Below are 25,260 nucleotides of genomic sequence, written 5' to 3'. Positions count from 1 at the left end.
TTCATTGGCCCAGGGGCTGCTGGCATTGGACAACAACCCCGAGTGCAGGGGATGAGGCAGCCACACAGACATAGCAGTAGTACAAGGAGGGTAGCACAGCACTGAAACAGACTACCCACAGAGGCGGTGGAATCTCCATCCTTGGAGGCTTTTAAGCTCCAGCTAGACAAGGACTTTTGCTGGGATGACATAGTTGGTGATGGTTCTGCTTTGAGCAGGGGGTTGGACTAGATGACCTCCTGAGGTTCCTTCCAACCCTAATTTTATATTCTATGATTCTATATTCAGGAAGTACAGGGGCACAATACATGTGAATTGGACTTTACTCATTCTCTTATATCCAGTATCAGATCAGCTGGTACTTTGATCCTCTGCCTCCTTTATTCCTGATTTAACAAATGTGAAGAATTTTTATGTCTGTTAAAAACTGTATTTTAAGCCCTTTCCATGAACTCAACCAATAGCTGCAGATGGTGCCAAGGGTGCCATTTAGGAAGATGGAAGGATATGACGATTTAAATCTTAACTGGAACAAAAAGAAAAAGGTTGATTAATATGCAAAATGTTAAGGGCTCTAATTCAGCTCTGTCCACTTCATTGAAGCAAACAGTGAGGACCCCTTGGCATATATACCCATAATGGATCATTTGCACCTGAAAGTTTGGAAGTTCTAGAACAGGGGTCTGCAACCTGAACCTGGCAGACTGGATCCAGCCCATGAAGAGACTGGATCTGGCTTGTCTGCTCAGGGAACTTGTATTAGGCTCCAGCCAGGGCAACAGAGGAGACATCTCCAGAGTCCTACTGCCTGCCATGTTCAGTTTATTTTCACTGAAACAGCAGAGGTTGCATTCCCTGGGTTCCTAATGCCTGCCTTTTCCTATCTAGTCCCCTGATTGCCAAGGAGTACAGGAGTGTGGATAGTGCAAGGTTGCCAACTGTTCATAAATGTAGGGGGCAGTCTATAAAAAAAAAACCTGGCTAGAAATGCGTGTCTGTGAAGTCTGTAAAAAATTGGAGCTGTTCATAAAAAACTAAGAAACTACCGAGCTTTTCTAAATGCCATCCAGATCCTGGCAAAAGGGTTACATTTATCCTATGTACATGTATCAGTAAAAAAAAATGGTTGTCAGTAAAAGGTGTGCAGATTGTCAAAAAAAACCCTTCTTGGGTTGGGAACCCTGGGCCTGCAGCAGGGGCTAGGTTGTAAGCAGCAGCCCGTAGTGACAAAAGGTTGTCAGTGGTCTATAATGCAAATAAATATTTGAAATGGCTTGGGAAATTATGCTGAAGAGTTTTCAATTAATATTTCAGTTAGAAGTTGATAGGCGCAGCTACTTAAAGCAATAAAGAAAACATCCCTTTGCAAGTAGGCCTTATTTCAGAGATTTTTGTCTTTTCAGGACAGAAAATACCAGGCGGGATTAGATGCAAAAATTAAAATAAAGATTAATTCTGCCCAAAACAAATAATCAGCCAGCAAAAGGAAGCTGCTCATTTAACTGTTCATATTTGACTTATGTAGTCACAGAATATTGACAACATTTCTTATTGAAGTCGTACAAAAAACTAGAAGGGGGTGTACTTGGTAGCCATGTTAGTCTGAGACACGGAGACAAAGAGTTCTTTTAGAACCAAGAGTTCTAGTTTTTTGTATGTCTTCTTGTCTCAGACTAACATGGCTACCAAGTACACCCCTGACACATGGAAGATGCCGAATTCGAGCCAATTTTAGATTTTAAACTTCATTGTAGAACAGTAAGAAAGAATTTTTCACCTCCTGTCTCCCATCTGACACTCCCAGGGAAGGAATGCTACCTGATCTACACATCAGAAAGCTACTCAGCATAGCTCACAAAGACACTCTCATAGACCTGCAGGGACAGCCTTCTATCTTTAGCTCCCTCTGTGCAAACATCAAGTTTATTTCCTACCTATGGGGACTTTTTACAATGTTGCATCATCTATACTTTTCCCAGAGCCTGACGAAGGGACTTTGATCCCAAAAGCTTGCAAGAAAAGAACAATTTTCTTGAGATTTCCCAGTTGGTCTAATAAAAGGTATCATTTTGGAACCAAGAGTTCTAGTTTTTTGTATGTATTCTTGTCTTAGACCAACACGGCTACTAAGTACATTTCTGACTTACTGAACTGATACATTACAAATGTGTGTTTTGGAGATTAATGTGTGTTAAATATAAACTCTTTCTTAGTGATTTTTTTTGTGTTTAAAGATCATCACTAGCAACTGAAAGTACTCAGCAAAATTTATTTATAGCAGTTAAATTGTCATGACAAGTTTCTCATCTAAAAGCCTGATAAAATGTTTCAGTTGGCATCATCATATACACTAAATTCCTGTCTACACCAGATGCACTGGTGTTAGCAATGGGGGCAGCTACATGACTGCTGAAAACAATTTAACAGTGAGTACATCTACATGTGCATTAGTGAGCCTTTTCCAACACACATTAAATTTAGTACAGGCTTCCGTCGCTTTATGTGGGTGCTGTATGTGTGAATTTCCTCTTATGCAATGACCCTTTTTATACCAAAATATGCAAGGTAAATTCACTCTTATGTGACTGCTGTGGTGGAAGCCCGCAGTCAGTTGCTTTGTGCAGTCCATTGTGGGAGTGACACACACCAAAATATAGTCTCTTGTGTGGATCTGTGCTCCTTGCTCATTGTCTGCAACACGTGTTTCTGTAGTTGCCATCCCCATTATGGCTTCTAACCGTCCTTCTAGCTTATCTCCTAGTCCATCAAAAAAGAGCAAGAGAACTTCACTTACACTGGAGGCAAAACTGGAGATTTTGAACTGTGCAGAAGCTGGTGAGGGGCACTCTGCACTTGGTCATGCATTCAACCTGGGTGAGTCAACCATATGTGCCATCAAGAAGAATGCTGATAACAGAAGGAGTTCTGTGATACATTCTACACCATATACTGCCAAGATAGCAACAAGAGTAAGGAACCTGCTGTTGGAGAAGATGGAGAAGATGCTAGGGATGTGGGTGGAAGATCAGGCCCAGAGGAAGATGAATCTTTCCTCTGTTGCGATAAGGGTAAGGCCCTGCAAATTTATGGCTGCCTGCTTCAAGAGGATGGTGGCCCTGAAGAGCCCTTCATGGCTAGTAAGGGCTGGTTTGACAAGTTCCTTTGGTGTATGAACTTGCACAATGTTAAGATGACTGGGGAATCTGCAAGTGCTGATCATGAAGCTGCTGCAAAGTTTCCTGAGGGGCTTCAAGCAATCATAGCTGTGGAGGGGGTACAGTCCTAAGCAAGTTTCCAATGCAGATGTGAGGTACTAAATTAATGCACATTAGGCTGTGCTAATGTGTAGTAGTGCATTTGTGTGCTTTTTTAGTGATGCATAATGCGCAGTAGACTATTTTACTGAGCATTAGTGTAATGTCATTTTTTTATGTGACATTTTAATGATCAGTAAAATAGTCTACTGTGCATTAAAGGTCAAATGTAGACATGCCCAGTAAGTATTAACCTGCATCCTAAAGGGTGGTTGGCCCTATTACCTAAGACCATGTTGAGCCTGGATATTTGACACTGTCTACTTGTGTAGTTAAACTGTTTCCATTAACCCACTGTTAATACTTATCATCAAGAGGTATATTTCCTAGTGTGGTGAAAAGGCATCTCTTAGGTTGACAGCTGGAGCTTTCACCGTGCACTGTTTGTTAGCATCCAGGTTCCAACATGAATGCATGGTATCAAGGGTATACACACTTAAATTGGAAAACAAAATGAATAGCCAGGACTAAGGCCATGTCCACTGTACTCTTAGGCATGGGCCAGTGATTCTCAACCAGGGTTCTTCCAAGGGTGCCATGAGGTACCACACAATGTTAGCACCATTACATGTGCTAGCATGATTCATAGAAATTTTGAATAGGAATCCACAATGTAAAAAACCCATTCTGCCTTGCTGTGGTCTTTCTTAGTTCTTTGCAACAGAAAAAATGCTCTATTTTTTCATAGTAAAAAAAAAAGTGGAAACTAAGAGCTGGCATTTTCCAAGGGGGGGGGCGGGGGGGGGCTGGCTTGAGTCTATTGAGGGCTACTTTGAATCTAGAAAGGTTGAGAATCACTGACATAGGCAGGTGAACAACTGCATCATCAAAGGACACTGATACAAGCTGTTAGGATGCAGCTGTTATGCCTGCATAATTCTGTAGCAATACAAGCACAGTAAAAGCTGCTTCAACTTTAATCCTGCTTCATTTAAAGTCAAAGTTAGGGCAATTTCGCTTACCTGTATCATTAGGTTCCTGTAGCTGTGAGTTACTGCACAACACCAGATGCCTGTTCCAGAGCAACAGTTCCCCCTTCCTTTTTAAGCAGCTAATATGCTTGTCCTGCCCTTATTCTCCTAAAATTTCAAACAACTGCTTTGCAGTCAAAAGCTCCACTAGTGGCAGCAATTTGGAAAGTACTGTTATAGACAAAATGCTGGGAGCCACCAGGATTTTAGTTACTGTGATGCCTAGACTAGCTCTGAATAGGGTTAGATGACCTGGTAGGTAAAATTCCAGCCAAGGGTCCATACTCAGCCACCACTGCTATATGTGGGGCTATATTGTGGGTTGATGAATTGTAGAAAAACAGTCTAATGCAGATGGGTTCTAAATTTGGAATAACAATAACTTGAAAGCTGGGAACAGTCTAAGGATTATTTGAGTTAAGGATTATTTCAGAACAGGTGCAATAATTTTTGCTTTCTGATATTTAAATGAAAGTTTTCAATGTTTTCCCATGTACTAATTCTAAAAGTTAGCAGGAGGGCATTGCATAAAGTCCTCAGAGAACCTGTGGGTGCCAAGTCGTGTAGCAAAATTATACTTTTTCGAAACTTCTCCACCAGATGAGAGATAATCAGCTGTCCGGGAGTTCCTGGGCTTCTTTCAAACAGAAATAGCATAGGTCTAGGCATACATTCAGCTCTAACCTTGTGCAAGTAAGAATTCCACTGTGCTCAGATGCCCTTCTGAAGCAGCCATCATCAAAGGAGTCCGGCCCTGCTTGTCTGCCATGTTTACATCAGCACCATGGCTGAGTAAGAGATCGACAATCTGCAAACACACACACACACACGAGACAGTTTATACAAAGAGGTTCTGATGGGATTAAATGAGAGGAAGAGCATTGCTGGGCCCTTGCTTTGGAGCCTTATCCAAACTTTAGGTACAGGAGGAAGGGAATTGCTTCTTTGTGCAGGGGTTTTTGTTTTTGTGGCTAACTGTGGGATCTGGAAACCCTGGGTCCTGATATGTTCCCTAAGCTTTATTTGCTATTGTCTTTTAAAGTGAGGTGTGGCAGGGGTGGTTCCCAGTACTTGGAAAATGTTCTTGTTTGCATTGGAAATGCTGTAATAACAGTCATGACAGTTCTAACAACCACTGTTCAGTTCATTCCACCATGTTCTCTCTTTCAGGGTGTTGCTACTGCATGCACCAGGACAGACACTGGAGCTTGTAAAGTGTCTATTCATTCTAACTCCATAGAATTTTTTCAAAACTTTCAAAACACAGAACCTTTTCTGTTTAACCACAGCAATAACAGTTCCATACTTGGAATAACCAAAGCACGCAGCATTGGCAATGAAGGTCTATAGTTTCTAAGGTGACTGATTTTTGATGTCCGAACTGAGACACTTTGAAGAGGCTTCATTTTATGTTCTTAGATTCTGGCCTCTAAAAATCAATCACCTTTATGATACATTTAGGCTTAAACTTTTAGGCCACGTGTAGACGAAACGAGGGGCGTGTGTGCACTACCCTTTAAAGCAGCCTAAATGCTTTTGCACTGCTTTAATGGTGTCGGTGTTTGCATGCCTCAGCGGTGTATTGTGTATTAATTCCAGCTGCTATAGGAAATTTGCCAGTGTAATGTGCCTTAAATGACTTGAGGTGCAGAAAACTAGAACTCCTGAGGAGTTTTAGTTTGCTGTCCCTACAGCCCCAAGCCTAGCACCAGGCTCCATGCAGCTTCGCGGTGCTGCAGGAAGCCCTGCAGGCAGCCTGACAGCAGCCTGGGAAGGCTGGCTCCACACAAGAAAAGTGGTGAGCCTTATTTTCTTTTTTTCCATGCCCTGGAGCCTGCCTGCCATGCAGAGGGGCTGCTGCTTCCCTTTGTGGCTGTGATGCCCCCTGGCACCACCCGAGTCGGGTGCCTGCATGCAGGTGCTAGAAGGGGGCAGGCCACTGCTGCCGTGGAGGGAAGCACCAAGCCCCGCCCCTGCAGCCCAGGGACCATTCCCCTCACTGGCAGCTTGCCCTCCCCTCCTTGCTGCCGGAGAGGCAGGTAAGTCAAGTGTGTGCACAACACAGGGGTTTAATTGGCTCTAAATTGAAGCAGTGGTTTTAAAAACCCACCACTTCAATTTAGGGCCCCTGTTTCATCTACACATGCCCTTAGAGGGCAAGTCAAAAGTCTCGTGACATTAGTGAGTTGTGCTGCCATGTATAAAGTTAGTATGGGGCTTTTGCGCTCCATTGGCAATACTAGACAGTAGAGTCCTGGTGTGGTTACCCATGTGTAGGTTGACTAGAGGGTGGAGTCTTCTAGAACAGGGTTTAATCAACTGGTGGGACGTGAAGGTCTAGGTGGGACTTAGGTCGTGGCAGCGAAACCATACATGCCATGGCGGGACTTCCGGTTTCACTTTTGCACGCTTCGATCGGCCACTGGGGGACCCCCCCACACGTGACTGGCCTCTGGGGAACCCCCTCACCGCTCATCGATTTTTTGACCTTACATAGGTGGGACATAAGGTGCAAAAGTTTGAGAACCGCTGTTCTAGAACATCTGAACTCCTAACCGTAATGATGTCATGACCTACTTTTAAAAGCTGAGCAGGCACAGTGAGTCGTTTGTTTGAAGGCCAAGTTGTTTGTTTGATAATGGGGGGAACATGACAGTTAGGACTGTTATGCTAATGAGTTATTATGGACTACTGTGACAGTTCCATTTGTATGGTCCTTACTGTGATTGACAGCGATCACAGATTAACGACTGGATCTCCATTTGACAGGCGGCGTGATTTGGCCATTATAAAAGACTGTTCAGTGCAGGGTCAGTAGGCTCTCTGGGGTCCATAGTGGCTTTTCGGGGTCGTTGTCAACAGGGTGGATCTCGCTGAGGCTTGTTCTGTCTTGTGTTCTCTCCCTCTTTGATTGACGCGTGTGACTGAGTGTGCAAGTACAGCTAGCATAGAACTGACTCAGCATTTGAGTTGTGTTGGTTGTTTGGAACCCAGAGTTTATCGCTGAGTGAGTAAGAGCAGTGTGGATGGCACAGTGTTCAGGAGCAATGACAGGAGGGTCCTGATCACCTGAGCACTTGCCAGCCACTCAACTGTGTCATCGTGTCACATTGGTGGGTAGAATATCACCCTCCCTTTTCTGGGGTGCTCACTACCTACCTGAAGGAAGAGCAAAGAAATCTTTAGGGGTGTGAGGCTGCAAAGCAGGGCTTCTCTATCTGTCAGCTCTCTAAGGCGATATAGTCTGCCACTAGGGTGGCCATTTGTCCAGTTTTATAGAGGACAGTCCGGTTTTCTGGTCCTCTCTCCTCTATTGATATGAAACCAGATGACTATGTCCTGTATTTTTCACCACTCACCTTCCACAACTGCCAACACTGCTGTGGCTGCCTGCGGGAACTCCCGGCTTGCTGTTACCATACCCCTGCCACCAACACTGCCATCGCCGCCTGCGGGAGCTCACCGTGTCCCCCCAGCCTCGGGAGGCTCGCAACATTCATAGTGTTGGGGACAGTTGTACTAAATGCAACTGCCCTCTATTCTTGAGGTACCTTGATGGCCACCCTACCTGCCACCTAGGGTGACAGACTGCTGTTAGGTTCGTTAACTGTATATTGTCTGTATAGTATTTATAATATTGTTGTTATAATACTTTGTTGTAGTTGTTTCTTGTCATAATATACTCTTGTTGTTAATTTTACATCTGTGTGCATGAAGTTTCCATTGGTAGTGTTTCTACCTCTGGTCGGGGCTGGGCAGTAGACCAATTTCCAGAGGGGATTTAACTCTTTGGTGTCCCTCAAATCTAATAGGGAAGTTGGTACAGTACAGAAGCTTAACAACCCTCTGAGTGTATTTGAGAACATGGGTGGGTGCCTGAAGTGGTCCATGGAGTTCTCTGTTTTATTGTTGTGTCCTTGCCATCTTTTCTCTGCTCTTCACTATGTCTGTGACAATCTTGAGAATTCAGAAACGGTGGCCTTGCAGTTTGCACAGATGACTAGAAAGAAGATATTGCAAGCTAAAATGAAGGTGTCTATGTGCAACTAAATTTCCATTGATGTGGCGTAGGGGTTAGGAGCTACTGTTCTGAGGTTAATGTCATGGATGCTCAGGATATGCACACAGACCCAAAATGTAAGCATATATGGAATGTATATATGCAATTACATGGTTGGTAATTGGAACAGCTAACTTTTGATCAGCCACTGCTTCTGAGATGCCCCAGCAGTGGGGTAGCTGAAGAAATGCCCAGCTTTGAATGTCTGGCACACTAGCTATCAAAGTTAAAGCAGAAAAAAGGGCTAACAAAATCAGAGGGGCAAAAATAACCTATTAACAGAACTCAAAAGCATTCCAACCACGGCTGACAAACACTCCTGATAGCACAGTCATTTATCAAAGTCTATCAGCTATAAACCTGCCCACAACAAGAGCTAGGAAAGATTAACATCCAATATGAGAACGTGTGTGAGACTGTAACACTATGTTTAGCTATGGTCAAATTCTTTAATATCCTATCTAGACCATTTCCACAGAGGGCAGCAGCATTCCTTCCCTTTCCATCTCTCTCCCTCATAATAGCATGAGAGATTGTCCAGAACTGTAGCTGTGAAGTTTCTAATGGTTTGAACTCTCACTATTCCATTACAGTGGGAAATGACACTGGAGGATTTTGTAATGTCCCACTTTACCTGCCAGTGGCCTTGTCTCACTGCACTGAACAGCGGAACTACTCCACGTCGATTGGGCTGTGCCACAGCTGCTCCTTGCTCCAGAAGCAGCCGACAAACATCCAGCTTGCCCCGTCCTGCAGCAGCTGTCAGGGCTGAAGGAAAAGAGACAGAAGACATTTGGAGTTGCATGTTTTCATTAGTGAGAAAAGTATCTGCTTTGTTACTTTCCATCAGTAAATAAAATGCGATTTAAGTTCAACAGATTTTCTTTCAATTTTGCCAAGTGCAAGGAGCAGCTCAGCTGGGTATTTGAATATTACAGTGAAATAAGAAAAAAAACCAATAAAAACAAATGAAAAACAGTAATACAAACCAGGATCACCAAGGAATTGATCCTGTAAGAAGAAAGCCTGCCAGGCTCATTTGTGGAAATTTGTGCATGCAAGTGATTTCTGCCTGTAACGTCAAATCCATGTTTCTTTTCTTGCTTGCCCCTCCACAACATCAGCATTTTCCTCTTATCCTCACATTTTCCAATGTTTTACCAGTCCCTCCTTAGGCTGTCATGATGAACGGAGTTAAGAAGAAAGTCCTATCAAGATAGCCCTGAGTATTAAAGTAATTGCATTTGGTGTCTACATGCCAACACAATGATGATTGTAGGCAGGATGAAGAAAGAGAAAAGACAGATAGAGAGCCAGAGACTAGAACACATACTGCTCCTAATCCTCACTAGTCATTTATGTTGTATTTGGAAAGTTCAATTCTTTTTGCAAAGGCACATCCCGATTCATAGAAGTTGAATGATATATGACAAAAACCCTCATCATTTTCATCAGGTTATGAAGAATGTCTGCAGTAATCATCAGATAATTTACCGGTCTGTGTAACTAAGAAATTAATGGCAGCACCACATGAAACAGTTCTCAGTGTCATGTGAAATCCCACACACCTCCCCTTTCACCTCCTGCAGTTCTTCTGCAAAGTGGATCACATGAGCCAGTGATTCTAACCCTGCATACACCACTGCCTGGGAACAATTTTAGTAACAAATGCAAACTGCTGGGCATGCACTTTCTTTATATGCACTTTAAAGCTTTTCCATGAAGTTTAAGTTGCACTTTACTACATCACCAGGGAACCTGAATATCTGAGCTTCTCCAAGGAAGGAGGGGGGTGGGGGGAGGAGGGGGCGGTGCAGAGGAGCGAGGCTTATTGAAAGGCTGTTTCTTGCCAGCTGGAAGCTAGTGAAGTTTGTGGTTGTCCTTGTCAGGACTAGTGTAGAGCAGCATTATTCAGATGGGGATTTTTATTTTTAATATCCCATTTTAGTCTGTAAATCTTTGACACTCCATCAAGGAAACAATTGGAAAGCAAGCCTCACACGCATACGCTTAAACATTCTTCAATTTAAATGCTAATTCTGGCCTTTGTTTCTGGGCCAAGCCAGAATCCACCAACAAATGCCTTTTATGCAAAACCAAAAATTACCTTTAATTTTCAATATTACAAACGCTCTGGTTAACATAAGCATTCCCCTTCCTGACAAAATGTGCATTGTAAACTCTGACAGCATGGCTGGGTTAGAAAAGGTGCATTCAATTTGAAAACAGATATTAGTGTAGGACCTGTCTTTTACTAGTCTTCAGTATTAATTTTAGATTTTTCAGTTCCTCCCTCCCCTCCTCAGCTTCATGCATATTTCAGCAAAACTCCTCTGGCTCGGTGCTCCACTGCTTCTAGCAGGAGTCTGAGCAGAAGGTGGAAGTCTATTTCTAGCAGATCTAGCTTGTTTATTCTTTGAAGTTTGTTTCTGTGGGATGGCTGATTAAGAGATGCTGATGGGTTTCCAACTGCAAAACTGTTAATGGTGGTGAATACAGTCACTTCCGAATGCATTGCATTTTGCTCTCCCTTGGGCTGGAGAGCCACCGAAGAACAGCCTACCAAAAAACAGAACACCATGCTGTCAAACCCATAGTCTTATGTGTAGCTGATGTTGAGATCTGTGTGGATCTCAACATCAGCTACACATTCAGAAGGCAGCCTGTTTGGTGGTACATGGTCACTTGCTGGACTTTTCCTACCTCTTTAACTATGCACCTTCTACTTGTCTTTCTACTTCTGCACTGTTCAGCCATCTTGACTGGGTATCACCTGGCTGCTTTAATGCTGGTATGCACCCAGGGGCTACTATGCAAGACTCTACCTTCTAGGGAGTTAATACACGTGTGCTATGCCCAGTCACTAAGCAGTCATGCCTTGCTGCTCCAGCACTGTCCCATGCTGAAGCCTTGGATTTAGAATCATAGAAAAATAGGAGTGGAAGAGTCTGTAGGAGGTCAGCTAGGTCGGTCATTGTAATCTTATTGGGGTTCCGGGTTGAAATGAGCCAGCTTGCATTTAAGGTGGGCCAGCACTAGCTGCTACTCCCACCACTACTCCTCCCCACTGCTTGGCCACCTGGGTGGAACCCCCACCACTAGAATGCCACCAAAGGCTCCATTTCCAGGGGCTTCATCTAATGGCTCCATGGGCCATAGGTTGCTGACTCTTGGTCTAGTCCAACCCCTGCGCCAGGTAGAATCATACCCATCTAAATCATTTTAGACAAGTAGTTGTCTACCTGTTCTTAAAACTGGCAAAATCATCCTTTACCTTGCTAAAGGTAAAGCAAGCAGAGGAGGGCGCTATCAATGCCCTGTCACTGCATGGTTAAGAAGAAGTTTGTTAAACTACGCTTAAGATCCACAATCAGTAGACTTCATTGCCCTCTAAGAAAAACATGTCCCAGCCCCTCTGAAGTCCGATCACAAACCAACTACGTCTAGTCCAGGGGCAGGCAATTATTTTGGGCAGAGGGCCGCTTATCGAGTTTTGGCAAGACATTGAGGGCTGCATGGGTAGGCCTGCCCCTTGACAGGGGCCCCCCCCCACCCCCTGGTCGCCATCTTGGGACCAAAAGTCCCACCCTCTAACCCCAGAATTTTGCCACCAGAAGTCCTTTCCCTTGCCCTCCAGAATTACTCCTTTCAGCAAGGTCCATCTCTGAACCAGAAAAATACCAAATTATATTCTAAAAAAATCAAACGTGTACTACAATGTTCATTAATTTCATTATAAAATACATTTTTGTCCTGACTTACATGTGTTTGTGTAGTGTATGTAGATGTGATAGTATAATAGCAGGGTTCCCAGCTGCAAGGCAGGGGCTGGCACCCCACAGTGCAGAAGCCAGCCCAGCGTGCCCTTCCCCTCACCTGCATGGCAGGACCTGGCTCAGCCCCTCCTTACCTGCAGGCTGGCAGAAGCCAGCCCAGCCTCCCCTCACCGTAAACCAGACCCATTCCACAAGACAGGACCTGGCCCAGCCAATCAAACCCGTATGGCAGTAAAAACTTGCCAACCCCCTCCTGCCCACCCCCTTTCCCTCACTGGTGCCAACATGACCCTGCCCATCCCAGCTTGCCCCCGTGGCACAGCAGAAGCCGGCCCAGGCCCAGCTTTCCCTCACCGGTGCCAGCTCGGCCCCTCTGGTGCTGCTGGACCTGTCCTTCCCCAAGCAGCAGGCAGCTCAGCTTGCTCAACCGTGGCTTTTCCTCTCCAGTGCCAACCTGGCAGCACCCGTCCTGTCCCGAGCAGCATGCAGCAAAACTGGCCTACCTGCAGCTTTTCCGCTTCGCTCCCGTCACGGCCGGTACAAAGAGCCAGGAGGCTCAGCTGCTGGTTTTTTTTGCTGCTGCCAACCCGGCTGGGCCCAGCCCATCCTGAACGGCATGTGGCCAATGTAGGCCCCAACTGCGGCTTCCCTGTGTGCCGCTCGGGACGGGCCTGGCTGAGTCAGCACTGGCAAGGAGACGCGGTGGCTGAGCCACGTGCTGAATGGGACCAGCCCAGCTTGGCCAGAGTGGCACATGGCTCAGCTCTGCCTTCCCCTTACTTGTGCCTGTTCCAGACAGTCCCAAGAAGCATGCGACTCACCCACCACTTCTCCTCCTTGGTGCTGCTCAGGATGGGATGGGCCTGGCCGGGTTGGCATTGGTGAGAAGATGCAGCAGCTGAGCTGCATGCTGCTTGGGCCCAGCTGGGTTGGCACCACGGAGGGAAAGCCATGGCTGGGCCAGCTTTGCTGCGTGCTGCTCAGGACAGGATAGGCTGGTCCCAAGCGGCACACAGCAAAGCAGCACGTGGCTCAGCCAGCTCAGCCATGTCTTTCCCTCTCTTGTGCCAACCTGGCCTGGACCGAGTAGCACGTGGCAAAGCCAGAGCTTCCCCTTACCTCTGCCCACCCATCCTGAGTGGCATGTGGCAAAGCTGGCCCAGCAGCACACAGCAAAGTCAGCTCAGCTGCTGCTACCCCTTCCAGGTGCCAGCCCGGCCCAGCCCAAGCAGCACAGTGCAGCATCGTAGAAGCCCATACAGCAGCTGCTTTTCCTTACCTGGGTGGTAGGAGCCTGTCTAGTCCCATGCAGCGAGGCAGAAGCTGGCCCAGGCACCCCTTCCCTTCACTGGTGTCACAGGATCTGGACCAGACCCTCCTGCCCCTCTCAAGCTGCACACCTGGCCTGAGCTAGGGGTGGGGCGAGGCCAGCTGGGTCGGGCTGAGGTCAGGGTTTGTTGCCTTGCAGCCAGAACCCTAGTAAACAGCCCTAAGTGCCTGCAGCCTCCATTACTAGGGGTCTGAAGGGGCTCCGCAGGCCGTAAGGAAGTGCCTGGAGGGCTAGATCTGGCCCATGGGTCATATTTTGCCTGCCCCTGTTCTAGTTACTAATTCAACAAATGAAGAACAGTAGGACCAGGAACCAGCCAGTCTGTAGTAAGAGACAGGTGCTCTGGCTGGATTATAAGGACAGAATTTTATTCCTCTTTGTGATAAATGAAACTCACAGTGGTATTTTTTACACTTATGCACAATTTGGGTGGCATTCTATTTCCATTCTGGTTGTCCAGGTGTCCAGACCTGGCCATGTAGGTGGCATTTTTGGTTGTTTAAGTGCCAAAAATACCACTTACAAGCAGGCTGGAATTCTATTGCTGGATGCACTTCCCTATGCACATGTACCACTATGAGCAGCTACAAAGACATGTAGACTGAGCATGCACAGTAGCAGCCAGGGCACGTGCTGTATTTACTTGAATATAAGACAAAGTTTTCCCACCCAATCAGTATGGGGGAAAATAGCCACATTTGCATACGAGGAAACCACATTAAATATATTGGCTTTCTCTGAACTGCTGCTAAAAGCAGCATGTACTCAGTAATGGAAACCAACTATAAAACTGATTAAATAGAGTCAACACTGAACATAACTAAAGTCATGGCCCATAAGGAGCAAACATGTTAATGAAAACCTTTTTGTTAAATACATTTTATTAAAAACACACTTGTCACCCTATACTTACAAAGCTACACATATTGAGTGTCCTTGTTCTACCAAGACTTCACATCCCAGAAACAACTACATATCAAAAACATACAACTACAAATATTAAACCCTTAAACAACGTATCCCACAAAAGAACAAACCATGATAAATCTTTGTCTTTGTACTGAACCCCATGAAAAAGTGTTACTTCAGTAACCACCTACAACTCTGTGCTCCTCCCATCAGTCCTCTCAGTAGGTCTAGTGAAACAATTGTGTCCAATCCTTCTTCCACTTCTTCTCTGCCTCTTCCTCTCCAATCTCTTCCTTGTCCTGATTGATGTAGTATTTCAGTTCAAGCAGCCCCAGCTTCAGGTATACTTTTTCAGTGAAAGCCAACCCGTTAAACATCCAGAGGTTTCTTACTTCCCAAAACTAGTTTTAAAACATGCTAATAAAGTCCTTTATAACATTTCCTTCTGTCCCTTTGGTATGAGTCCATATAGTACCATCTCCTGTGCTAACAACAAGTTTATTTTGGTGACACTCAGAAAGCAATGGACACTTTCCCACACCTCCTTTGTGTATGTACATTCCCAAAATACATATCCCACCATTTGTTCTTCCCTCCACCTCTCCCTTGGGCACCCTGATGAGCTTGTTAAGCCCCATCTGTGTTGCACTTCTCTCACTGGCTAGGTATTTCTTACAACCGTCCATGATGGGTCAGCAGATTAGTCTTTTAGTTGTTTACCCACCACCACTCCCCACACCTTCGCTTCACTTCACATCCCCTCGCAGAGTGCTGAAGGAATTAGCTGAGGTCATTGCGGGACCCCTGGCACGGCTTTACGAGCACTCACGGTGCTCTGTTGTGGTACCAGAGGACTGGAAGAGGGCCAACGTGGTTCCCATCTTCAAAAAAAGGAGGAAGGTGGAGCCAGGAAACTATAATCAGTTAGTCTTACCTCGATCCTGGGTAAGCTTTTTGAGAGAATTATCCTGGCACATGTCTACGAGGGGCCAGTGGGCGAGGTTATGCTTAGGGGCAACCAACACGGGTTCATCAGAGGCAGGTCCTGTCAGACCAACCTGGTGGCCTTCTACGACCAGGTCACCAAATCCTTAGATGCAGGGGTAGCAGTGGACATAGTCTTTCTGGACTTTCGGAAGGTCTTCGACACTGTCTCTCACCCCGTTCTCATTAAGAAACTGGGGGACTGTGGTGTCAACACCTACACAGTCAAATGGGTCGCCAACTGGCTGGAGGGCTGCACCCAGAGAGTGGTGGTGGACGGGTAATTTTCGACCTGGAGGGATGTGGGCAGAGGGGTCCCCCAGGGCTTGGTCCTCGGGCCCGCACTGTTCAACATCTTCATCAGTGACTTGGACGAGGGGGTAAAAAGCACCCTGTTCAAATTTGCTGGTAACACTAAGATGTGGGGGGATGTGGGCACGCTAGAAGGGAGAAATAGGCTGCCATCGGACCTAGACAGGTTACAAGGGTGGGCAGATGAGAATAGGATGGGATTCAACACTGACAAGTGCGAGGTGATGCACCTGGGGAGGAACAACCGGCACCATACCTACAGGCTGGGGAACTCCCTTCTCATCAGTGCAGAGGCAGAAAAGGATCTTGGAGTCATCATTGTCTCCAAGACAAACATGGGCCAGCAGTGTGGGGATGCAGTCAGGAAGGCCAACTGTACCTTGTCATGTATCCACAGATGCATCTTGAGCAGGTCCAAGGAGGTGATCCTCCCCCTCTATGCAGCACTGGTCAGGCCACAGCTGGAGTACTGCGTCCAGTTCTGGGCGCCACACTTCAGGAGGGATGGGGACAACATGGAGAGGGTCCAGAGGAGGGCCACGCGCATGATCAGGGGGCAGCAGGGCAGGCCCTATGAGGAGAAGCTACGGGACCTGAACCTGTTCAGCCTCCACAAGAGAAGGCTGAGGGGGGATCTTGTGGCCTGTTACAAACTAGTCGGGGGGACCAGCAGGCACTGGGGGAGTGAGTCCCTGTTCCCCCGAGCACCACCAGGAGTGACTAGAAATAACGGTCACAAGCTGGCAGAGGGTAGATTTAGGCTAGATATCAGGAGGCGCTACTTCACAGTCAGGGCAGCTAGGATCTGGAACCAACTTCCAAGCAAAGTGGTGCTGGGTTCTACCCTGGGGGTCTTTTAAGACAAGGCTAGACAAACACCTTGTTCAGGTCATTTGACCCCAGTACTCTTTCCTGCCATGGCAGGGGATTGGACTTGATGATCTGCTCAGGTCCCTTCTGACCCTACCAACTAGGAAACTATGAAACTTGTCCTTTTGTGAAGTTTCCCACCAGAGCCATCCTGTTTCTCTCCTTTAGTTCTTTCATCAGTTTCTTATGATCCTTTCAGACCTCCATCCTTACCTTCCCTAATTTATACCTCACAAATCCTTCCATCCTGATGTAATGAATCAGCAGCTGCCATGCCCATGGACTCTTTAAAAAGGTCCAATATACTCCCCATTTTCTCAAAATTGCAGCTGCATGAAAAGGGTGATATGCACTGCTTTTCCTTCTCCCTCTGTTACCATCGTCCATATTGCGCTTCCATATTTCGCACAGATGAACAATCCCAAGTCCAGCAGTCCCATCCCCCCCATCTCTCTTGCTTTGTACAGTTCAGCTCTAGCTAACCTCTCTCTTTGGCATTCCAGAAGAACACACATACTTCCCTCTGTACTTTTACTATCTGCTGCCATGTTGGTGGGAATACAATTCCCATATACAGAATAACCAGCAGTAGCACTGCCTTAACTGTTGCCACTTTTCTGGCAAAAGACAGCAGCCTTCCAGAGCATAACCAAAGTATTTCCCATAGCCTTTCCATCACATTTTCTCAACCTGTATTACCTTTCCCTTTGGCATCCATAGTGATCGCTATCACTCTGATTTCTCTCTCTCTTATTTGAAGGCCCAACTCCTCCAAGTCCCTCCAGTTCCTCACTACCATTACAGTGCTTTTTGATTTATTTTGTTCAGCTCCTATCGCTTCTCCATACCCTGATGGGTGCTTTAGCACCCTTTCCATCAAAAGTCTATCTCTAACCATTACATTTATATCATCCAAATATAATATGCATTTTACCTCTCCTCCTCCCAGTATCTCTACTCTGCTTATTACCTTGTCTTATTCTTTGTACTAATGGTACCATGCTGTGTACAAACAGTAGTGGCAACCACGGGGCACCCTGTATCACCCCTGTATGGATTTTAAAGGCTCCACTTAGGTGCTCATTAATTTGGATATGCCTCTCTGCTTCTCTATAAAATAACCTTATCCAACATATACATTTTTCGGGGAAGCCCATTTTTCCTAGCACCGCAAATATGTAATCATGATCCACTCCGTCCCATGTTTTTTCTAAATCTAGGTTTGCTATAATTGTGTTTGTTTTCCTTTCTTGGATGTGAGACAGTGTATCTCTGATTACTCCAATTGCTTTGGAGATCCTCTACCTGGTACTACCCATACTTGGTCTCCATGTATTATCTTCTGGAGGTTTTTTCTCATCCTCAAAGCCAGCATCTTGGCCATTAACGTATAATCTATATTAAGGTATGTAATCAATCTCCAGTTTTTCAGGAGTTCCTTCTCCCCTCTCTTGCAGAGCAAGATCACAACACCTCTTGTAAAATCTTTCTCTGCCTCTCCTGCTTTCACTATTTCCTTGAAAACTTTCATTATATCCCTCCTTACCCATGCCCAAAACTTTCTGTAAAATTCTGTAGACAGTCCATCTGCTCTTGGTGATTTCCCTCTTTTAAAGGTTTTTAAACACCCCTCCACTTCTTATCCACTTATCTTTTATTCTTTCTTTGCTTCCTCCTCCTCTACTTCCTCTTCAATCCCTTCTAAGAAATCCCTTATCTTTTTTTCTGTCTCTCTCCTTCTTCTGGTATAGCTCTTCATAACATCTTCCAACACCTACCTCCTCTTGGTTTTCCACTTGGGTACCAACTTCTTCCCATACTGCTTTAAGTTCTCCCTTTGCCACCTTCACTCTGGCCAACAAGTATCGGGACCTCTTTTCATTTTTCCCCACCTAGGATGCTTGTGCTAAGAACATTTTCTCTCTCATTTTGCTTTTCAACCAGGCTTCTAACTCTTGCCTGGTTTCTTCTAGCTCTTCCCGTACCTGTCTTCCTTCTGCAGCTTCCTTTAACAGCTCCTGTCTCCTTCTTTATAGCTCTCTAAATGCATTCATTCTTTTCCCTGTGCATCTTCAGCCTTCCTTCCTAAAGAATTCTCCTGTTCTCTTCTTCACCATCATCCACCCTTCTACAGTACTCCTTTATCACCCTTCATACTGTCTCGTGTATGCTTAACATATCTCTTCATTTTGTAACTGCCACACATTTAACTGCCACAGTCCCTTCCCTCTCATGGGGCTCCTTCCAAGACTCATTTTTACTTTCAGCATCTGGTGATCACTAAAAGCCACATGTACGGTTTCTTTCTTCCTTATCCTCCTTTCTTTTGATACAAGCACAAAGTCAATTCTTGATTGTTACTTTCCACTGGGGTCTCTTCTAGTGAAACCTTTCTCCCCGCCCATACAACTCTTAGAGACTCTTCTTTTATTGTATTTGTTACCAGTCAGGATGAGCTGTCTCAAGGTCCATTTCCTCCTTCCCCTATTTAACTGCCCACTTCGAGGATACAAGTGAAATCTCCCACTATTACGTTGAGGCTCCTTCCAACCATGTAAACCAATAGCTTTCTAAGCAGCACATCCCTTCCTTCCCTCTCTGATGCTGCAGATGCATAGAAAAATTCTAATTCTGTTCCCCTGGCTGATGGTATCATTCACTGCAATCTGCCACTGATGACTTCTTCTATTTGCTTTGTTCTCAGCTCTGGGTTCTTTCTTGAATAATATTGCTATCCCTGCTGCGCTGTTCTTATTTGTACCTGACCACCAAGATGATCCCTATTTCTACCTTTTCTCAACGTGTTTATAATCCCTCTCCCCTGGTATACCACCTTCTTGTAGGCAGAGTTACTTGGTTCAACACTGGTTCGATCTGTTCCCATCTTTTCCTTGTCAAGATACTCTTGTGTTAAGTGAAACTATTGTCAATGCCGTTCAAGCTTGTTTTAAAATGAGTGTGCCTGTCCCTTTAAGGTTTGTCTGTGCCATTGCTCAGGGTGGTTGACTCCTCTCCCTCCCTCCCTCACATTCCTGTAGCCTTTGCAAGCTGCTGGATCGCTTTTGCATTTAAGAAGGCTTGCATAGTCTCACTTCCCCCAGCCTTCTGCTTTCTGGTCTCCACAGAGGCACTAGCAGTAGGAAACTGCTCTTTGGCTCTTCCTCCGACTCACTTCCCTCATTATCAGTTTTCTTCTTCCTGGTGTTCAGCCCCTGCATTTTCTTTCTTTCTCCAGACTCCCTGGTTCTTTCTCTTGCTCTACCTCCACTTCTGTTATCTGTAGGGTGTTTTCTTTCTTGCCTACTCCCACCTTCATGTCTGAGCTGTTTGCTGTTCTCACCTTCCCTTCCCTTCCGTCTCCTATCTCCTCCTGCACTGCCTCAACCACAGACATCTCACCGCACTCCTGTTTCACCCTCCTGTGGAGCTGTTCCACCACTGAAACACCAAATGTTCCACCGTTTCTACCTCAGTCTCCAGTCTCTCCTTCTCCTCTGCTCTCCTCCTTCAGGTTTTGCTGTTCCTTAGGAGATCTGACTACATTTGCAAAGGCTTTGGAGCACCCATGATACAAATGTCTCTCTCCCTTACAAACAGTGCATTTTAGGGAGTCCTGGCACTCTGCTGCTCTATTCTCCTTCCCTTCACATCTGTAGCACACCATGAGGGGACAGCTTGTGGACAGGTACCCACCTTTCTGCATTTCTATTTTGATTGCCCATGATACATTATAAAACCCCAGTGTGCCCTGATGTGGATGCACCCCTCTACCCATCTGCTTGTAACACTACTTGTGCCCTCCAAGAGCCTATCCAGATACCATATTTGTCCTTTACTTTCTCTACCAACATTACCCTTTGAATGTACTTTTTCATCTATCTTTCAATGTCTTTTGCCTCTAGTATATCTGTGTACGTTAGAACTATAATCGTTCTTTCTCTTGACTTATTTCCTGCTATGAACTTTATCCCTCTTCATTCCTCCCTCCCACATTTCTCGGCTTATTTCTTCCAAAAGTTCTCATACCCTTCTCCATCTGACTAAGTCAATTCCCAAATCTTTCAGTTCAAGAAAACGAGCAGGCTGGTGAGATGCTCCACCTCCATCTCCAAAATCTCACACAGTACCTGTTCCAGAAAATCAAATCTGATTGTCAATCCAATCTGCCTCCCACTGCCAGTTAAAGTTGCCTTTATTCTCAGCCTCCACTCCTCTCTAGCTTCTCTGGGTGCCTCTTCCATGTTTACCCATCATGCCACTCATGGTGGGCTGGCCTGCTCCTGCTGTCCTCTGCTTCTTGCCCAACATACCTTCTGCTGCTGCTCCTCCTCTGTTTCCCCTCTCCTCTGCTCCTGTCTTTCTTCTGGCATCATCACTCTCATTGTTGCTGCTTCCACCATTGCTCCTGCTGTCACCTTCTTTCTTCCTTTTTTCTCTACCTTTATCCACTTTCCAGCTGTCTCCAGATCTTCATTTTTGCTCTTCAACTCTTTTTCCACCTCATGCTTACTTGCCACCACCGCCATTGTTTTGAGTTTTGGGTGTCCCTCCTCTACGCCTTACCCCCCAACACTCTGTTGATCCCTTTTTATATCTTTAAGGCACTGATCAGGCTTTCAGTGCTCATAGGAACCTACCATAAGGATAGGTTAGTGGAATCTATCTGAATAAGATATTTAGTAGTGCCCACTGAGTGCAGTCCTCCTCAGCATGAATTCCTTATCAAGTCATGGTGAGCCTCTATATTCCATATATTTTGGCTTTCTCTTCACTCCTACAGATGAGTTGCACCTTTTTTACTATTTCCAATGAATCCTGATTCTTCACCAGCCTTAAATGTCTGGCAAACATCACCCAAAAAGGCCCCAAATAGTTCACCTAGAATCACTCTGTTGGCCCTTCTCTCAGCCTGTCACATATGATTAGTGTGGCTCCATCCTATGTGATGTGAAGCCAGACCAGGTTGGCCTATGCTTCATCTGCATATAAATTTTTGGAGGATTCCAGGACTCTGCTCAGCCCAAGTAACTATATGGTAAATCATGAGCCTTTGGACTAATATCATGTATAGTTTGTACTTGCTCTAAGTAGGTGTTAAAGTGCTGATTAAAAATGTGTTTACAAAGTGCCTGTGCTAAATCTTTTACAGTTTTTAAAAAAGATCAAATGAGTCAATTCATTAGTCAGTGTTTTCAAATGTGCCACTCACTTCCATGTGCTCAGGGAAAGCAGTGTCTGACAGTGGGGGAGAGGTTGCAGGGGGAAGAAGTTGGGGGGCAAGAGGGCCATCTAACCCCTCCAGATTTCTTCTCCTTGTTGTACATGTGGAAGGGGGACAAAAAAATCAAGCCAAACTTCCAGTAATTATAGTCTATACCTGGAAAATTATAACACATCTATAAATTTTCCATATATGGAATCTAATTATTTGGGGGGTCATTTTATATTCAGGTAGATACGGTACATGCATACTTTGTATATTCATAATGGCCTTAGATGTCTGAAAATAAAGTTCACTAAAACTCATAACTGCCAGAGTTAAACTTAGACAGGAGGAAGAGAGAGACCTCACATATTTTTCCCACAATAGCTAAACCATCCCAGGTAAGTGTCAGTCTAACCTGCTTTGGAAAATTTCCAGGCACAGATATTCCACAACTTCTACATTGCCTGTTCCAATGCCTGAACATCCTCATAGTCAGAAAGTTCTTCCTAAACTCCAGCCTGAATTTCCCTTAGTGCAGCTTGCAACCATTGCACCTAGTCCTGTCCCCTACAGCCACAGAGAAAAGCCAAATGTTGGCTCACATTTACTGAAGAAAATCACTGAAAATGTCATTACATTAATGGTTTTGAGACTTACACAATTCATTAGAAGGTTATTTTCAACTGCTGTGAAACCCAGACATGCATTATACTGAAGTCCACACTAAATCCCCATATGCGTTATGCTAACATATGCACATGAATCATAAGATTCTTGCCACACTGCATGCATATTAAAATGTGTGTTACAAACACGATTAAAGCTTTAACAAAAGCACATACACTGTTCACATTTGTCCCCTACCCTTCAAACAGAAGTACATTGCCTCTCTAACTGTGCCTCTGAGAGCTGCATAGTCATAGAGGCCTCCCTCTCTTGTCCAAAATGTTCAGCAAGTCTGCCCACCTCCTGCTTCTCTTCATTCACAGGGCTCTCTCCCTGCTCTCATACAGATCATGGTTAACACATAGGCCTGTGCGAAGCAGCTAGTATTCACTTTGGATTCAGCCGATTCGGGGTACAGTGCTTCTATTCGGTGATTCGAATCACTGTCCCAAATCAATTCGGCTGAATCTGATTTGGAGATTTGGAATCTTCAGACCACCCAGGTTAGGCCCATCCCCTGCCTGCTTTCCCAGCCCAGCAATGGCTGCCCTGCCTGCTCCAGCTCCCAGCTCTTTGGAAAAGAAAAGCCCTGATTCACCAAGTGCTGCTGGGCAGGGGGGTGATCTTCGCTGCCCACGCCATGTGGGAGGCTCTGCACAAGCCCTTTATCCCCCACCCTGGTCCTCCATGGTTGCCATGCCTGCTGCAGCTCTGAACCTTTAAGGTAAAAAAAAAAAATGAGAAAAACCCTGGACTCACTGTCCCTGCCTGGCAGGGGGCAATCCCCACTGCCCCCTGCCATGTGAGGGGCTCTTCCACAAGCCCCCTGAAGCCCCAAGGCTGCTGCAGGAGCAGTGAGTCCTGGAGTTTTTCTCATTTTTTTCTTAAAGGGCCAGAGTTGGCCTGGGTGGGGCAGCCATGGAGTGGCTGGGAGAGCGGGGGGGGGGGCTTGCGACAGAGCCCCCCCTGCAGTGTGGGGCAGTGGGAATCACCCAGCACCACCCAATGGGTGGGGCTTTTTTTAAAGCACCAGGAGCTGGGGCGGGGGTCAGGGGGCTCTCAGGGGGGCTGTGGGAGCAAGCAGGGGATGGGGGCAGGCAGGGGTCCCCCCTATGGTCCCCTCCCCCAGCCCCCTCTCTCTCTCCTGCGCCCTACTTACCAGCTCCGAGTCCAGCTGCAGCTCCCTGCTGGAGCCACCTGGGACTGTCCAAACCATCCAAACTCTCAGAATCTTTTCCGAAGTTTCGGAGAGCTTTGAATCAATTCAGACTTTTTAATTGGTCCCCTGATTTGATTTGGATTTAGAGAGTCGGCAACCGAATGGGGCCAAATCTCCTCCCAAAGCTTTGCACAGCCCTATTAACAAAGCAAACAGGTACTGTGGGAGGCATATATTTTCCATGACGCTTAGGCCTTGGCATCAGACTTCTGTAGCTGCCTTCCCATCTTCTAACTACTAAGTTTACTTTCTTTCTGCCACAACTCTGGGTACAGTTAAAAAATCCTCTTGCCCAAGTTTCTGGTAAACAGCTTCATAATCCAGAGAAGCTATATGTAAACCAGGTATCCTGGAGTGACTGGAGAATGGCAATAACATCAGTGCCCACAGAGACCATCAGTGTTAAATTCTATTTCACGTTGCAGTAAATGCATCTGATTTTTTAAAGATCTTGGTATTGCAGATCTTTCCAGGTTACTCCATATCAATACTGATGAACTTTTGATGGTAAATGACCAGTCACAGCAGCACCAAAGAGAAGTACTTTTTCTGTTGATTAACTTGAGGCTTGGTGTGGGGTCCCAAAGGAACAGCACCTTCTTGATATCAGGACAATGATAGCAAATAAGGCACATGAGACTCCAGACAATAATGGCTTTGTACTTCTCCATGCTGAAGGGAGCTGGTGTTCATCATCACAGCTTTAAGGCATCTAAGAGTGGCTTTTGTCCCTCAGATGTTTTGTCACCATTGCCAAATGATACCAGTTAGCCAAATGCAGATACTGCACCCTGTGAGGTGAAACTACTCACAGAAAAGATCTAGACATGTCTCTTTGATTCTGGCCTCTTCCTCCTCACTTGCCTGTATCACCCTGGTTCTGAAGTCACGATATTTCTTTCCTGCTTGCCCACTGCTCTTTGAAAATAGCACTGGCTTGCTAAGATGGTGATGATGAAGAAACAGGAAGAATCATGGGAAGCTGACACCAGCCCCTAGAGTTCTAGTGCCCTATCAACAGGTATTTCACAAGGTGTAGAGGGGAAAATCCCAGAATGCTTAGGACACAGCAGCAAAGCAGTTCAGTTACTCTGACGCAAGGTGAAAGTAGTTTAATTACTAAATAACAATGTGATGGATACACCTAATCCGCAATATTCATTGCAGATCACTTAACATAGATATAAACAAAACACATTTTAAGTACCAACAGGCCTTTTTTCAGTCATTTACTGGATTATGTTGGCTCAACCACAGTCTCTAACAAAATGTCATTACAGAAAACTGTGCAGCTGCCGATTTTAAATGTGCATCTATTCTATATTCATAGTCAAGCTCAATAATAATATTCTTTTAAATGCAATTGAGCTCTTTCTTAGAAAAAAATCAACTTTCCCTACCAGGAAAAACAACCAACTTATTAATGTGCTTTCAGTCTCTTAGGTTGTACTTTTATCTACTGCATAGCTCAGTAGCAGAGAAAATATATTTTCATGCATTTATCACCATTGTATTTGCACCTCCATCTCTGACTGCGTTATTACTGTTGACACACTTATCTGTTGGGTTTTGATTTTAGTCTTGTACTTAAGGTAAAATATTCCATCTGGAGCAGGCTTTAATGTGCTGTCAGCAATTTCTGA

At 45.4% G+C, this 25,260-nt stretch overlaps 1 protein-coding gene across 10 annotated transcripts in view; it reads right to left on the bottom strand.

Moving 5' to 3' along the window:
• TANC2 (tetratricopeptide repeat, ankyrin repeat and coiled-coil containing 2) overlaps positions 1–25,260 on the bottom strand; it is a 780,830-nt gene that overhangs the window by 26,700 nt on the left and 728,870 nt on the right. For all 10 annotated transcript variants that reach the window (XM_090044146.1, XM_090044147.1, XM_090044150.1 and 7 more), the window contains 2 exons: positions 8,980–9,113; positions 4,970–5,093 (listed from right to left, as the gene is read on the bottom strand). In XM_090044146.1, coding sequence (XP_089900272.1) covers positions 4,970–5,093; positions 8,980–9,113 — 258 coding nt within the window. The remainder of the gene's footprint in view (positions 1–4,969; positions 5,094–8,979; positions 9,114–25,260) is intronic.

The sequence above is a fragment of the Crocodylus siamensis genome, chromosome 4 (genome assembly GCF_052110815.1).
Source record: "Crocodylus siamensis isolate JL-2025a chromosome 4, ASM5211081v1, whole genome shotgun sequence".
Taxonomy (NCBI): Eukaryota; Metazoa; Chordata; order Crocodylia; family Crocodylidae; genus Crocodylus; species Crocodylus siamensis.
The sequence above is the reverse complement of the archived record's forward strand: the minus strand, read 5'-3'. Positions and strand labels throughout refer to the sequence as shown.